The 17,817-nt window shown below is 44.8% G+C and overlaps 1 protein-coding gene across 1 annotated transcript; it reads right to left on the reverse strand.

Annotated features, from left to right (window-relative positions):
- Positions 1–837: 837 nt before the first annotated feature.
- On the reverse strand, positions 838–9,385 carry tcf19l (transcription factor 19 (SC1), like). Its single transcript, XM_084563935.1, has 6 exons — positions 9,248–9,385; positions 7,947–8,804; positions 6,144–6,313; positions 4,634–5,027; positions 3,918–4,425; positions 838–3,650 (listed from the first exon to the last, which is right to left on the reverse strand). The coding sequence occupies exons 2-6, from the start codon at positions 8,245–8,247 to the stop codon at positions 3,311–3,313; spliced, it is 1,713 nt and encodes a 570-aa protein (XP_084420061.1). The 5' UTR covers positions 8,248–8,804; positions 9,248–9,385; the 3' UTR covers positions 838–3,310.
- Positions 9,386–17,817: the final 8,432 nt, after the last annotated feature.

Raw genomic sequence — 17,817 nt, forward strand, 5'->3', positions numbered from 1 at the left:
TAGAGTAAAAACATCTTCTTCTTTTAATGGTGGAAATGACAAAAAGTGACTAAACATGTCTGTTATGTGGAATTAATTCACTCTGGAAAATGAAGTGAGTCAGATGGAAATTTGTAAATTGTGCAATGTGGCTGTTTTGTGAGTAGGAGATGGTTATTAAATACTACAGCGTCAAGGCGTGAATGGTTATGGCGTTGGATAGCCGAGGTACGAGATACCCTCTCCTCACTACGTCAACTTTGACAGACTCAATACAGTCGCATCTGGGTGAATACAAGGAGGACAAGAAAAGACTTTAGGAATCTACCGGGGAGGAACTTTAGTTTATTTGATATCAGATCAGGACTCGGATCGATCGGCACATCTCTACTGGCCACAATAGGACCACCTCTTTTTGTGCAAAGTGTATCCCACATCTATAACCGTTTACCTTCTAAATGCACTCAGAGAAACCTGCTGAATGCATTTTGTACTAAAATAGGTGGATTTGATTTGTCCAACTCAGATTTCTAAACCCTCGTTCCCTCCCCACGTACGTTTCCGAATGCACTTTTACACAAAAGTGTAGATTTCCCATCTTACAGCAGAGTTACATGAGGAATGGGATCAGTTTGGAGCCAGCGTGAACAGTGACAGTGACCAGTTACATCTACAGTGAACAGATTTATTTATTCATTTTCTTGTCCTGTGGAGGGTCGCGGGGGCGGCTGGAGCCTATCCCAGCCGTCACTGGGGCAAGAGGCGGGGTACACCCTGGACAGGTCTCCAGTCTATCTCAGGTCTAACACAGAGAGACAGACAACCATTCACACTCACACCTACGGCCAATTTAGAATCACCAATGAACCTAACCAGCATGTCTTTGGACGGTGGGAGGAAGCTGGAGAACCTGGAGAGAACCCACGCAGACACAGGGAGAACATGCAAACTCCACACTGAAAGAATTAGAACCTTCTTGCCGTGAGGCATCAGTGCTAACCACCACCACCACACCACTTTCTTCTTTACGGAGGAAAACAGCAGCATGACATGTCGAACAAACGTGTGACCGACGCTGCTCCGTCTTAATTGCTGCATTTTAAATCACAATGAGACTCATTTACACCTAAACACTTTTTTTTTCCTCCTCACTTTTCAACATCAGACAGATTTCATACTCTTTCGTGGTTCTTGTCACATTTGAACTTCCCTGCAATTAAAAAAAAGATCACACCCTCACTGGCTTCTCATTTTAACGCTTATTTAACTGCAGGTTCTGGAGGAAGAAGGGAAAAAAAAAAACAACTTTACAACCGTCTTTCGTGCCACATGAAAGCGTGAGGCAGGTGTACGCCGAGGCGCGTTAACAAAGCAGCGGGGGCACCGAGCGACGACGAGTGATGTGGTGAAAATGGCACATATTTCTTTAAGGGAACAGGAACAAAAAAAAAAAAGGGAATTTAAATACCACAGACGCTGAAAATCTAAGAGACAGAGAGGTTACGCACAAGTCACATCTTTACTTGAGGTTGGAACTACAAAGAAGACATTCAAAACTCATCTTTTTTTCCTCTTACATATGAGTAATCACTGCTGAGCAGGACCACACGGGCCCTTAGAAGCTGTATTGTAGCATGAGGTCGTTATGTTATTCCCTATACAATGGAGGCATTACTGCAGTGGAATGATATTAACCTTGCATCTTTTAGAAAAGCTGATGATGAGGCGTCGTTAAACGCCAGAGCAGATGAATACAGTGACTTTTCTCCAGCTTTCTGACCGATGCATCGGCGGCCGCTTCACCCGTCGACGTCTAGTTGACGCGGCTGCAGGGAGGAGGCGGTAAAAGGAGCACCGGTGCAGCCAAAGACAAAGAGAGGCTGCACTGGAAGCAACTGGTTAAGCTTAATTCTGTAATGCTGCAGTTATCTCTATAAGTCAAAGTTAAAATATATATACAGATTTTTATTTTTTTAGCTTTTTTAAAACATTTTGTCCTTATGTTATTGCTTAAAAATCATTTCCTCCCAAAAAAAACAACTGCAGGTTCGTCTTAAAATAATTATTTTACACAATATGAACAACAGACGACCGTTTCAACGCTATGGACAAAAGAAAAGCTCAGAAGAATGTGACAGTGGTGAAGTTTTAGAAACAAAGAGTCTGTTTTTGTCCCGACGAGGAAGCCGTGATGGAAATTTTGGAATTAAATACAAGAAAGGTGCTTAGGAGGAAAAACTTTTTGGAGCTCCACGCCGAGTTCACGCTCAAGCAGCGCCTGAGTCGTCTGCATCAGCTGGGTCTGGTCCAGACCCCCCCCACAAACGGGACAAAACCAGCCTCTTTGGCCCAAGACGTTAGTAGTGTGAAGAGAGATTTAAATGATCTGTGTCGTCAAAGTCTAGGCCCACCAATCAGAGACGATGACTTCGTTTTCTAGTTACATGGGTGGATGATTCGTCCATAAGAAGAAGAAACAGCAGCAGCAGCCAGCGTTCATTTCATAAGAACACAATCCCACGTTGCTCCCAAAATCCCGCAGCTGCTTCAGCAGAAGGGCAGTCGAACATTTGATTATCGCCCCGAGAGCACTTCTCATCAGCAGCAACAGAAGTCTGCTGACATTTCATGGCATTTAATTGTCTTTTAAAAAAATAATAAATCACAGGCCCACTCGTACGTGGCTGCCACCGCCCACAAAAGCTGCACAGAAATATATTTAATGAAGTCTGATTATCGCTGAGGTGGCCACCCAGAGCAAATCCAAAGGTCCGTACTACGGCGCAGCCTCGAAAAACCGGCCCGGTCAGTGAAAATGTGAAGGCGGCGGCAGCGGGAAGGCGTCAAGACGCGTTTCAACAGCGACAGGAAACAATTCATTAATCTTCCTGAATGCAGCTCGCTCCCCCGGTCAACAACAGCCACGGCGGGAACGCACTCAAACATTTCATCATGTTTTCCCGCCCTGATCGCTCCTCTCCAGGCAGCCTCCGCCGTAATGAAATCTGAGCAGAGACATTTCATTACAGTTTTTGCCTCCTTCTCCAAAGCCGGAGCTCTGGAATCGAGTGGGCCGGGGGCTTATGAAGTAGCTGTGTGACCGATGAGTCACAAATCCTTAAACTTGGGAACATCAGGATGTAAAAAAAAAAAAAAATCAAGGAAATCCTTTATTCTAGCTTTCACCCGCTGCAAAAGGAAAGCTCTGTTTGTGTTAGATGCAGCGAGTGAAAGGGAAATAAACATTTACGGAGAAAGTGTGGCACCTCGAAAGTTAAAAAGCGGGGATTTTCTTTTCATTTAATCTGCGGTGAACTTGGATTCTCTCGTGTCAGCGACAGCCGCAGTGGAAGTCGGCTTTGGGGTCCATCACCAGCTTCTTGCGGCCGACGTGCAGGCAGTCTATGTGGTACCAGGCGTCGCACACGTCGCACTGGATCCACTGCACCGTGTCCTGCTGGGGCAGCCGGCAGTGCGGCGCCGCGCACGGCTCCACCCCGCCAAATGTCGCCGCCTCCTCCTCCTCGTCGTCCTCGTCCTCGGAGGAGGAAGAAGAGGAGCCGGAGGAGGAGGAGGCCGACGAGGTGGAGGAGGAGGAGGACGATGAGGACGGGGAGGGAAGGGAAGGCCGGGGAGGGAGGGGGTGTTTTCTGGGGCGGCCCCGTCGTTTACTTCAGGGAGAGAGAAACAGATCGCATTGAGTTGGTTTATAAAATGTATATTTAATTAGACAGAATTAGAAAATGTGCAAAAAATACTTTTATTTGCATCTAAATCTATCTGTCGCTAAACTTTCTAAAATCTTAAAGCTCCCGTGTGCAGATTTGAAATTTGGATTTTGGTGACCCCTAGTGGTAGCAGGATGAACACCATCAGTATAATTTCAAACATGCAATCCTCTCACGAGCAAATAAATACTGGTGGCAGGTGTATTTCACCTTGTTTGATGATGAAACCGGCTGAACTGCACCCTGCCTCTCTCTTCTGTCCGGATCCTCACCGAGGGCGAGGCCAGGTTGTAGTTCTCCCCTCCCACCACCAGAGGGGAGAACACCGGGGAGCTGTGCGCCCGCCGCCTGCCCCTCTGCGCCGTCGGGGAGCTGTGAGCGGGTTTCTGTTGCCGGAAGGCGGCGATGTTGCCGTGCACCACCGTCTTGACGCGGTGCATCGCGTCCGCCTCCTGCTTGCGGACGGCCACGCTGGCGAACGACGCCTGGAGGAGGTGGTGGTTGAGCCGGCTGTTCGTCATGGCGCCGTGGAAGCTGCCGATGGTCCTGATGCCGACGGGGAAGGGCTTGGCCTCCAGGGGCCTACGGACGTCGTCGTGGATCTTGGGCTGCTGTGGAGGAGGGGGAGGCGAGCCCAAGCCCTCCGACTCAGACTTGTAGAGCCTCCGCCTCTTCTTCCCCCTCGCCCTCTGTCCGTCCTCCACGACTCCTGCGAGAGCTGAAAGAAATAATGATGGAAAATACTGTAGTAGGAGAAGATCCAATTTATTTCAGCACTTTTAGAAGCCTGGCTTTCACACGCACAGTAATTTACTTGGACTTGGATGTGTTAAGTCTTAAAAGCTGCCCCAAACTAACACATTTCCTCTCCTCTTCATGTCATGTTTTCCAAAAACTCAGGACGTCAACACTCCGACGAGCTTTACCTCCTCGACTCCTGGGCTCGTCCGAGCTGTCGTCCTCCAGGAGCACCGTGTGAGCAGACTTCCTCCTGCTCCTGGAGGTCGCCGGGAGGCACTTCGCCGAGGGCACCGACGCCGTGGAGGAGAACGACGGCGGCGTGGAGGGAGGGAGCAGCGAGGAGAAGCCCACGGCGAGGGGAGGCGAGGAGGAGGTGCCGGGATCGGAGACGGTCCCCTCGTGGCTGTGGCTCCTCTTGAAGGTCCAGGCGCTGCCCTTCATCTTGCTGAGGCTGCCGATGGAGCTGAGGATGACGGTGGACCGGTTGATGGACAGCTTGGACAGGTCCAGGTTGGCGGCTTCTTTGCGGTCCAGGTTGGTCCTGATCCGGTTCTGGAGGTCGGAGGAAAAGGTCCCCGCCTAAGAAACGAGATGTTAATATATTTAATGTTTTATGTTAAAATTGAACAATCTGTCACCTAGTGGACACAGAGTACTACAGACACATGTGGGAGGGAAACTAAAGGACAAAGATGGCATAACATTATGACCACCTTCCTAATATTGTGTAGGTCTCCCTTGTGCCTCCAAAACAGTTGTGGCCCATCAGAGATTGGACATGGACCTTCTGAGGGTGTCCTGTGGTGTCTGGCAACAGAATGCTGTTGGGGGGGGGGGCCTCTGTGGATTGTGTCATTGCTATGGGGTGGGGGTGCCTGGTCTGGTCTAGGTGGGTGCTAAATGTGTAAGTAACATCCACACCAATGAATGCCAGGTCCAGAAGTTTCCCAGCAGAACACTGAATTATCACAAGATGGTCAATGTTACTTACTTCTCCGGTCATAATGTTGTGGCTGATAGCTGTGTAGTTTCATTACTGAGAACAATTTGTTTGTTTGTCTTTCCTAACCTCTGTGTGTGTCCAAAGCTCTATGACTTTTAAATGGCTAGTATAATTTATAAAATAATCTAAAGAGCCGTCGTTGGGGACTACTTTCACTGGTGGATTAATACACCTTTAGTTCAGCAGCAGAACACTAAAGGTGCAACTGACTCAAAATAAACTCCAATAACGTTGTTTAATGTGCATCTAAAGTTGGATTTAGTGCTAAAACACGTCCCAACAAACTCATTTCCTCTCAGCTCCCTGCAGCCTCTTTCTCTTTCTAGTTTAGGAAGACAACAGCGGCACCTGGGTGAGCTTTACCTCCTCGACTCCTGGGCTCGTCTCAGCTGTCGTCCTTCTTAAGCGGCTTGTTAATATAATTTGTAAAATGATTTCTATATAAAGCTGGAGGTGCCATGAGTTTGTTGGGGACTTCTGTCAGTGGGGGATTAATACACATTTAGTTTCCTGGTGAGATTTAATGAAGTTGCAACCGACAAAAAATCAACTTAACTCTGTTACTTGCGGCACTGGTTCATGCAGCAGACTTTAAAACTTGGTGAGGTACACAGGACTTCAAACTTTATTATGAGTCTGTGACCTGCAGTTAGATCTGTCTCTGCTTGACTCCTTGGATTACGAGAAACTACCTTAGGAATTGTGATGGCGTCGAAGTCCAGCGGGCGAACTTTGACCTTCTGGAAGAGGAAATAGAACTCGGGGCTCCCTGGAGCCGACTGGCCACCGAAGGTCAGTGTATCCCCATCGGAGAGCTCCCACTGAATGCCAGGCTGGAGGCGGATGTCATTGACCCATGTGCCTAGAAACGCACAAAATAAGAAGCTTTCAGTCACTTATTCTGTGTCGTGTAAGCGGTGACAACTCTTTGAAGACGCCTAAAAACAAGCAGCAGTTTTGCCGTTGAAGACAATCTAACAATCTAACATCTGACGCACAACAAAGAATAAATCAAGCAAGCAGAGCCCTGAAGTCATTTGTCGGCTATCCATATGTTTACAGCTTTTTGGAGGGGTAAATGTAAAACAGTCTGTGAAATGGACCTAGAACTGAGGCGCTGGAAGGCTACAAGGCGATCCAACGGCCGCGACGGCACGGCGCAGAATGAGAAATGCGGGGTGAATACTAAACTGTAATTTTGATAGCAAAAGTGAAAAATGTGTGAAACTGGCTGTGAAATTACTTGAAGAATTAGGCAGTAAGGGAAGTAGTTTAGATTTAGAGCCTGTTGGACACAGTCTGTCGGCCTCGAGACCCGACGTTCGCCCTCAATCTGTGCCTTCGTCTGCACTTCAGACCGCACTAAAGACTAGTCGGGAGGTAAAACGGATATCACGTCGCCGAAAAGACACCAAATCCGACCATTATTACAGTGTGCTGATTTAAATTTAGCTTTATTTCTAAAATAATAGTGCTGCTTTTGCCCCTGTGAAGTTATAAATCAGAATTTAACTCTCTCAGCTGAAGCTAAATGCATAAATCTGCTCTGAAAACTTTTTTTGGCTCATTTTTCTCTCCGTCGTGTCACCCTTTCATTTCTTTAAAGCAGGGCTGCAAGTGATGACTCTTTACTACTTACTGACGGAGAAACACAGAAATATCCTCCAGTATTTCCAGGGCAAAATTCAAGTTTAAAAATCAACAAAAGCAGCGAATCCTTGACATTTCTCCCCGCAGAACATCTTTAATTATTAACAGATCTGTTCATATAATAACTCAGTTAATTTTCTGTCTCAAAGTGTTTAATATTGCGGATAGAAGATTTATTTCTCCGTCTATTCGTATGTTTTGACGTTTTAATGACACAAAGGTAATAATAATTCTTATCACAGGTATCTTAATAATAAAGCAAAAGTAAAAGTTTAATAGCTGTAGATGTGTCATAAAGACTCATAGGTATGGCACTCTTTTATTACTTTCTGATCGTCGCTTTCGAACCGAGAGGCAGATAAAATTCTCCGACTACCACGGAAGATAAGAATAAAAGTTCTGGATGAAGGAGGATGTTAGGTTTAAGTGTGTGAGTCTGGGGCTTGTGCTTCTTTCATTCAGAAACCTGCTCGGTCTGCAGCTGTTGCCCCGGAGCCGTCAGAGTGCACGTGGTAGTTTTGATAACCGTGTCCCACATCAAAACACATGAGTCTGTCAATTATTTACCATCTGTCATAACCAACTGTGTCAAGGCCGTTTTGCTTTAAATCTACGTCTATTATCGTGTGCGTTGTCGATAATGTCTTTTAAATGCTCCCCTCCGTAAAGAGGTAGTAAAGTGTGACGTCTTTATGAGGCTCATTTCCCTTTAGAGGTTTTGATATTCTTGTAATCAGGTTGCGATTCTCTTTCACAATGACTGTGACAAAAGGGCGTGCAAGTGTTTTAAGTTTCCCATCCTGACTGTGGTGTCTTAGGTGCGAATGACTCAGTTCTTATCTCACCATGACTGCTCCTGTCCTTAACGTGGACGATCCATCCGTCGCCCTCATCCTCCTCCTCTTGCTGCTGCTGCTGCCGCTCGGAGGTGTCACTTCCGCTCGCCTCCCTCTCCACGTGAAGCTCGGCGTGGATGCGGGACACCGAGCTCGAGTCCAGCGTGACGTCGCACAGCTCCGCCGCCCGGCCCAGGCGGAACACGGAGTGGCTGAGCGCCGGCCTGAACGTGTACAGGTCCCTGGCCGAGTCGCCCGCCGACGACCCGATCCGAAGCAGCTGGAAGCACGGCTGCACCCCTGACAGCATGGCTGAAGGGTCTGATTGTCTGCCACGGCTAAGACCCACCCGGGGGGGGCCACCTCTGATCTGATCCCGAGTTACAGGACGCTGCGATCCATTTTCAGATACAACTCTGAGCTAGTGGATAAGAGTTAAACTGAACTCATCTGACCAAAGAGAGATGAATGCGAACATAAAGCCACCGAGCAAAGATAAAATATTCTAATCACACGCCTGCGAGCGCCGAGTGTGAAGGTTAGAGACAGGTGCAGGAGCTTTGAGCAACAGGTGTTTGCATTAGCATGGAAAGCCGATGTCTTGCTGCGTCCTGCCGTGCACACATGAATAAATAATGAGGATGTAGAGAAGTGTATGAGCCGGAGAAGCGTGGAAACGAGCTCCAGCGCAAACAGACTAAATCCTGCACGGAGAGCGGAGGCCTTAATATGTGGACAGAGGTGAAAGGTGCAGCAAATAGAGATAAACTTTTAGCTTCTGACGGCTGATATCTCCCAGGTTTGACCAGCTGTCAAAGTGTGAGCGTGCATGCGTGAGGTAGATTGAAATCCCAGGTGGGAAGCGATCTGAAAACATAAGAGAAAACAAAACTTAAACATAAAAAAAAGGCTTCTGTTTGGTTGCTCTGCTGCACACACACATAAAAAACATAAATAAAAACAGATTATAAAGCATAAAAGCATGAAAAACTGCTAAATTGCTAACATGCTAACTTGAGCAGAATAAGTATTGAATCAGCTGCCTCACTGACACATCATGGGACCAGCACACAAAGCAGCACAGAAATGAACGGCTTGTCAAATAAAAATAAAAAAAACACGTTTTCTGCAACTATCTTCGAGAAATATGCATTTTAAATAATAAAAATAACAATATTAATCAATGTTAAGCAGTTTTTATGAGAGCAGTGAGAGTCCCCCGTCCGTCCTGGCTCTTTAGCTCAAACAGGATTAAGCTAGCTGACGTTAGTTCCTCGTAGGACAGAATGAAAGTCAAAGCTGCCACTTACAACAATGACAGAGCTGCACTCAACACTTCATGGGAGCTACTCCTTCAAAGCGGCGTCGGGTTTCACGGTCGACGGCTCGGATTCCCCTCACAAACCCGAACTTTAATGTTGTTACTTCACTTTTAACCGCAGTATTTTATTTTCTCGCCGTCGGAGCAGCTCTTCGCCGTCGTTCCTCCCTGGAGGAAGTCCTTTGAAATTTGGCGCGCCAGTCCCGGAGCTTCCTAGCGCTAGAAGCTGCGTCACTTCCTGCTCCGCCCCGATTGGCTGAGAGCCAGGGCGCCTTTCGCGGCAACAGGGGCCGGAGCGTTGACTGTATGGGCCCGAGCCAAAACGTGTCAGAGGAGAGCCGCCCGCCCGCCGCGGCTGCTGGGATCAGACCAGACGGGATAAGCTCAGAGTCCTTTCAGGGGCAGAGTGGAGCACGTCCAACAGGCTGGGTCACTAACAGTCGCTGCCTGCATCATAAATTATAGTAGTAATGACTGTCACAGACTTGGACAGACTTCATTGTCAGGTACACAACTAGTTTTGTTGCACTGGCCCTGCACAGTATTGACAGTAATGCAAATGTGTAGCATTAGTAATTGTGCAAGGATTACAAGATTAATAGATTAATGCAGGATTGCATACATTATGACCACCTTCCTAATACTGTGTAGGTCTCTCTTGTGCGTCTGATTCATCAGAGAATGGACATGGGCCTTCTGAGGGTGTCCCATGGTGTCTGGCCCCTTTGAGGGGAGGGTCCTCTGTGGATCATCCCACAGATACTTGATCAGTTTGGGATCTAGTGAATTTGGAGGCCAGGTCAACACCTTGTGAGTTGTTCCTAAAGCGTTTTTGTGTGTGTCAGGCTGCATCCTGCCGTCAAGGAGTGTCATTGCTATGGGGTGGGTGGAGGTGTCTGGTCTGGTCTAGGTGGGTGAATGTCAGGTCCAAAAGTTTCCCAGCAGAACATTGAACTGTCACAAGATGGTCAATGTTATTTACTTCTCCTGTCAGTGGTCGTAAAGTTATGCCTGATCGGTGTATAGCACCCTATTTGACATTAGTGCAAACATGTTTCATATATATATATATAAGGTAAATAGAAGAGTATGGTGATTCAGTTACAGAACCTCATGGTCCTGCATTGAATGCTTCAGAGCAACAAACAAACTGTGTGCTGTTCATATAACATACATACTAAAAAACATAGCAAAAACAAAGAGAGCCGAGTTTTCTTGAAGATGTTTAATCCAAGTTGCTTCTTCACTTATAAAAGACAGAGTCTAGATTTTTATCAGGAACATCTGCTGGTGGAGCCCACCTGAAACTCAGACGACTACGACCAGTTGATGACCGGACACTCACCTGTAGCTGGAGGAGTTTGTTCAGATTGTGGTGGGTGGTGTGATACTTTTGTACTGATAGATGCATATTGACTGTTAATTTAATAGTAACTATCCTTTGCTGCTCCCTCAATGAGAGAAACTTTATCTGCATTTAACTCAGCCGTTCGTATGCACACAGAGAGCAGTGTACACACTCGGATTTAATTTGGGGTGTAGGTGTATGCTCGTGGATGTAGAGGATATTTGAAACCTGTAGACATTAGGCCACAGCTTCCCCTACAAATATGGAGGTCCCTCCCAATATATGAACTGAGTGGATTCAGAGTCCAGAGTGATAACCATTGCAGCATAATTTAAACTGCTGTTTAGCTGCTGCTGTTTAATATCTTGGAACAAATTTGTGTTTGTAATGATTTACTTTAGCACTCTAAACCAATATGTAATGTTTTTTTAAGAGAAAAATACTGGAATACAAGTTTTTAAATTTAAATGATCAGACATATTTTGTGTCTTTGCAAACTTTAGGATCTTCAGATCTTAAATTAGAAGTAAAAGGTTTGGGTTCGTTGAATGTTAGTCCACCTTTCACACACCTTTTAAGACATACATCAGATTTTGTGTTTGACATATTGTGTTGTCAGACCAGATTGTGTTGTTAGACCAAATCCACCTACTACTACTCTACAACCAGTCTCTGCCTTAGTTACACTGAAGTATTTCAATAATGTTATGCAAAGAAGTGAAGCCCCTTTAGCTGCGGCAGCCAAATGCGGTCCATTCATCACGACTACTTAATATTACGTCTGAGTATGTTCAGATAAAAGCTTAAAGTTTCAGGTCAGAATATATTCTATATAAGCTGGTTCATCGTGAAAACCTCCGCTCACTCTTTCTGATCTAAACTATTCATTTGAAATGAGGCTTTTCCTGTTTTAGAAATACTCGCTAATCCTTTATCGAAGCTGAAATGGAAAACATTTGAGTTTGTATTAAAGAAATTGGAACGCACAAAAGAAAAGCAGTGACGCAAAAAAATAAATCATTTGATTTGCTCTCAGTTGAAAATTCATTTAATTGGAATTATTCATTTATCACAGAAAAGAAAGAAGCTTTTACAAAAGTGTGTGCAGGATGCCAAGAGGTCTTATATATATATGTATATGTATATATATAGTATGTAAATGATGACTGATTTATTTATCAAGCAAGTTAATGTCAATGATTACCCAGCTTTGGAAAAAAGAACATCAAGTGAGATGTTTCAAAGGAAATCAACCACACGTGACGACAAAGAGCTTCATGCAGATGAACTTCCAGGTATCAAAAGAGTACAGGTATGAAACAATGTTCTCTTGCACCTTTTCTTTTCACATTTACAGCAACCTAAACCTCGCACCATTCTACTTAACTCCATGTGCTGAAGTCACATTTTCCAGTCAGACCTCAGCACACCTTTGCATATTTAACCCCCTGTTTAAAGGATTCAGGGCAACAATACAACTTCGTATTCATTCATTTCCACACAGACCCACACTTTCTTGAATTCAGGTTGTGCAAAGACTTCAAAAGAGACAATACATGCACTTACCGATCATATTAAAGGTTTGAAACTCTTCTTCTACCATTTTACGGTGGAGCCCCCACAAAAAGAAACATCATTTCATCATGACCGTGATCAGAGCGGATATAAACTGAACATAAATCATTTTCAGGATGCAGAATAAAACAATTCTAACGTCTGCAGAAGCAGCTGCAGAAACGTCTTCCTAACCGAGTCATGGACTAAAACAACAAAAAGGATCTAATTTAGCCTCGAGAACCAGCCTGACTCTGTGGTTTCCCAAAAAAGAAAAAAAAAATAATTAAAAACAAGGGCAATAGATCTTCACATCGAGCTACTGTGGCATTCAGCATGTCAATATGTCTGTGACATTAAAACGTACAACTTAAAACCTCTGGGAAGGAAACATTAACATCCCCTTGGATTAGGAAACAATATAAATAAAATATAGATGGAGTCTGTGCACATTTAAGTGTGTTAAAGGAGAGTACCAGTGTCAATAAAAAGAAAACATACACACACCATTTTAATGCATGTCACATAATTGGCATTAGAGTAAAACACAACGGTTGGCATATCCCAGCATAGATGAAACATTTATGATTAAACAACCACGCCATGTCCTGCACACATCAAATATCTCGTTCTGCACAGTAGCGTACGCCAGAAAACAACTTATTTTAGCTCGCAGCTGAACTGCAGCCGTGAACTATTGATTCTCCAGCATCAAGGAGGATCATGGGAAACCAGAGCCAGGAGATCAGGCTGGATTCAGGAGGCCAGCTCGTACAGAAAAGTGCGCTATCGTTGCTAGCTGTATCGGCGTCGCGCCTGCCGTCCCACAAGCAATCTACTGGTGAGCATGCTGCGGTTACACTAACTCTTAGGTATACACTGGGACAGCAGGGATCAAGTATAATATTAGAGTAAGACGAAATACTAAATACAACTACGGTTGGTGCTAAATGTGAGGCTACAAAAAGTCCTGCAGGAGGGATCTCTTTTCTTTTCCGACAAATGCACTCGTCTGGTTTGGGTTAATGCACAATTGAGACTGTTTCACAAATACAATTTCTTTCACTTTCTATAAAGAAAGAAAACACATTCTCTGGTGCTGGGAGTGTCACGGCGGGAACAGATGTGTGACTACGTTTTCAAGCAGATCATTTTATAGTTCACATCCCAGAGCAGAAGTGCTGCTGGACTCATCAGTTTGGCCGAAAGAATACGAATCTGATTTGTGTTCTTTACTTAGAAAATGACAAGAGGTAAGTGGTTTCCGATTAGGTTTTCCACGAACCAAAGACGAGGCCGCTGACGTGAACTGAGGCGAGTTCAAATTAATTGATCTCTGAATCACAAACTGCAGCTGACAGTACTTCGGGTGCTTTGCGTTAAAGGAAATACTGTTATGATCCGAGGTATTAGGAAACTTCCACACTGCAGAAATCATTTCATGGATTATTTTTTTCTTTTTTCATTATATTCTTTGGAATTTCAGAGAATAGTAGATTAACAGAAAAGCGAATCTACCAGAACATTTTATTAAATCTTCCCCCCTTACCCACACACGGATCAGCACTTCTGTTCTGAGAGGCTTTGTGAATAGCGGCTCAGATGTGTAATGAAACAGAAAACATCAGACCAAGGGTGAAATGACAGAAAGAGAAATCCTTTCATAAAGCCCCCGTCAGCTGTGATTGCCTGAACCTACAGTGTTATTATTCAGGCGGCGGGCATGCTGATATCCAGAGGAGGCTCGTGTCCTTTCACCCTGCAAAGCACAAAAGTTCTCCGCAAAAGAGGCTTTGCGGTGAACGTTCGGCGCGACACGTTTCATTTTCATTTGAATAGAAACATATATTTGCAATAGCACTTTCCAATTTCAGGTACACAACCAGCCTCTGAAATATCGGTATTTTAATGCAAAATATATATATATATATTTCACTGGAATCACAGAGGAACGTTTCGAAATTATTCAGATGCCAGGCTTTCTAAGAAGCTTAGACCCAACACAAAGCAAGGCCTTCAAATGAATCCACTGCATTTCCCAATTCATGCACTTGAACAGACACAACCTGCCACGGTGAAATCTATTTACCTCACTAGGAATTTTTCTCATAATTCAGGGTAATGTGCTAATTTGGATTCTTATGGTGCGTTCACACAAAAGACAAAAATCCATAATTATTATTCCTACTTGGGATGCATTGTTTAAAGCTACTTTCTAGCCTTTCGGGATATTGCCTGAGTTCCCTACACCCAGTGAGTTTCTTAGCTGTTAAACAATTCGCTTATTCGATTAGCACAAAGGAGACGTTAGCTTAGCGTACTGAAGTTAAAGGGGAATTACCGTTTTTTACAACCTGGACCTTATTTCTGGCATAAAATACGATCGTTTACTCACCCACATAACTTTGGTGTCATTTGGAGTCGTTCGGAAGATATTTAGCTCCAGCAGAGCGCCATGTATATCCATATAGTGGGAGTGACTGGGGCACCGAAACGCAGCCTCTAAATAACACATTATCTGCCGCAAAACTCGTTCATTTCACCAATATTTTGTTATGGTACGCTAGTGCTATTCCCCGAGTCCGGAGTTACCTGTTATCATCATCCGGGGTCTGTAGATTGACCTGTTAACTTCTGACCTGGATGATGTCATCTCTGAGCGCCGCCCGTGACGGTCGACTTGTTTACCTGTACTTTGCTACTGCTAGTTTTTTGCAACATGGCTGAATATTTTTCCGATTCTGAGGTTGTGGATGACGACTTTGTTTATGGTGGTCGTCCTTACTGTTTTGAGCCAGAGTATACAGATGAGGAGCTCGTTGAAAGGAGGATGCGGAGGCAGAGAGAGGAACAGCTGGCCAAAGAACAACAAACCGCTGCACGTCCGCAAATAGACAACAGGTAACTCCGGACTCAACAGGGAATAGCGTATAATAACAAAATATTGGTGAAATTAACGAGTTTCGCGGCAGATAATGTGTTATTTAGAGGCTGTGTTTCGGTGCCCCAGTCACTCCCACTATATGGATATACGCGGCGCTCCGCTGGATCTAAATATCTTCCGAACGACTCCAAATGACACCAAAGTTATATGGGTGAGTAAACCATCGTATTTTATGCCAGAAATAAGGTCCAGGTTGCAAAAAACGGTAGTTCCCCTTTAATTTTCATGCTTTCCCGGCTCCCAGAGTGAAACCCAAAATGAAAAATCACATTGCTAGATTTATATTTACAGGCAAGGCAATAAAACAGGGTGCATATGTTCTCCCTAAAGCTGGAGGTGACTTTCATTTCATATCAACTTCTCCCTGTAGTTTATAGTTAAACAGGCTTCAGATTCAACCCTGCAACGATCACGTAGCTTTTCTTTGACATGACTTTTTACCTAAATCGTACTTTCTTGAGCGGATCTAAATATAGGTGACAGTTCCTGGTTAAAACAACACTGTTGATCTGTCAGATCTGCAGACACTCTGGAGGCGGCTACACCCGCCGGAGGCAAGCAGATGAAAGGATTTCCCGCCGCAACACCGTGACCAAAACATGTTAGCATGATGTGAGTTGGCCTGGAGAGTCTTCCCAGCTGAAGGCAAAGGTTTCTATCGACTGTGGATGTGTGGTTAAAGGATCGATGCAGCGTTTTAAGAGTATAAAATCTTGCATAAGCCTTGCAGTAAGAAATACAGTCGTATTTTCATGCAGAATCACACATCTACTAATATATATATGTGTGTGTGTGTATTTACAACAGTGGAAAAGAGGATGTTTAAGAGTGACCGGTGCTGACATGTGCTACGTTGGATTCCTCTTTACGAGTGGTAGTGATGTCTCAGTGCCATTGTCATTAATATTGCTTTAGATTTAACTGAAAATCCACCGGGCCCCTAATTTATAACTGGTCCATCTAATATTAGTCACTGGGGCTTATTTAGTCAACACAGTATTTACACAAGGTTTGTTGCCTTTTAGGGTTAATATCAGATTAAATTAAGAAATCTCTGCACAAGCAAAAGCACATCCCTATAAAAGAGCCATATAAAATCACTAAGGGTATGGAAGCAGCGTATATATGCAAGTCATCTAAACTATATTCCTGAATAAGAAGGGACCTAGCTAGATTTTTTTTTTTGCACATCGGTATATCGTATTTACAACAGCTGCATTTACAATGAAAACCTTTCTCATCTTTAAAAGGGATCACATGTTAAATTTTGTGCTTTTCTTTCTCAGACATACAATATGTCTGTGTCTGCCTGCCTGCCTGCCTCTGGTAACCCTCGTAGGTCATAAATCTTGCAGACTCTCCGGGGTTGACATCAATTCGGTTACAGCGCGAGGTAGCCACACAGCTAACAGCCGTCCGTGGGCCGCGGTAACACTGACAATCTAAATGGGATCCCAGGGACGCGCTGGAGCCTCGGTATGCCGGAGATCGCTGCCTTTTGGTGTACGCGTACTTCTAAAGATGGAGCACTTGCAGTGTCGAGGGCTGTTTTTACCCCCGTGGTGCGAGAGGACATGCTTGGATGGAGAATTCCTCAGCCATGTGAGACCGTCTCGCTCTCACTCTGTGGTGTAAATTGGTTTCCTGTGACCTGAATTAGCCCACGGGCTTCTTCCAGCGCAAGGAAGTGGTAAGAGTTAGTCGAAAGCACTTGTTAGGACGGTGAGCGCCTCATCTAATTGACTCCGTTCACGCTTCTTTTTAAACAGCCTCCTGCCGCTGTCTCCTCTCTCATTTATTCTTATTTCCATCTCTTGTGTGTGTATACATGTTTCTTATTAAGTGCTGAATACAGATCTCCTTGTGTAAACAGGAGATCCTTGAAACTGACACAGCACTGCAGCTTTTACCCGAGGATAATTGAAAAAGCTACTTGACGGCACTTCCTTTGATGGCCTCTTTTTAAGACTGACACGCGCCTCGGAGCTTTTAACCATAAACACAGCTGCAGAATCATTTATTGGGATGCCCTTGGATTTAGAAAGAGGTGGTGACAGAGCAGCTGATTTAATCTGTAAACATTTGACCTTCCTCTGTGGTTAAATGAACGCTGAGCGACACAGCTATATAATACTATTACTGGCACTATTGATGACTCTGGATTATAAGTCAGGTCAGGATTTGAGGGCAACAAATGAAAAAACTTGCAAATTTTTAGTTGCTAGCATTGATTTAGCTGCGAATTCAAGATTTTTATACTCCTTTACACTATTTTTTTGCAGAGGACTGAATGTGTATTGTGTTGAATATTGGTTTGAATGAAACCTCTCCCTCCACCCACTCACACCAAAACACACATAATCACTTCGTCGTCCTCGTTCTCCCGCGGCTGCAGCCTCCGCCCGCTATCGCAGCCGTCTTTCCAGCCGCTTCATTTTTGGCAAACAAGCCGGGCTAAAATAATCAGCGCGCGCCACGAGATGGATTGGGGTTGAGATGAAAATGGGAGGCTCTAAATCATGCAAGTCATTTATCTGCTCCCCCAGAATAGCGCCCTGTTCCATCTCTGTCGCCTCTTTTATCGCCGCTCCCCACTCGACGGTGTCCGTGAATTGGCCCGTCTGCAGAGAGGCCGAGAATCCAATTACCATCTGAGGAGCTGTTCCAAAAGCCGCAGCAGTGTTGCGCGGTATCCTCAGAATATTATTTCTCT

Source organism: Chelon labrosus (genome assembly GCF_963514085.1).
Source record: "Chelon labrosus genome assembly, chromosome: 16".
NCBI lineage: Eukaryota > Metazoa > Chordata > Actinopteri > Mugiliformes > Mugilidae > Chelon > Chelon labrosus.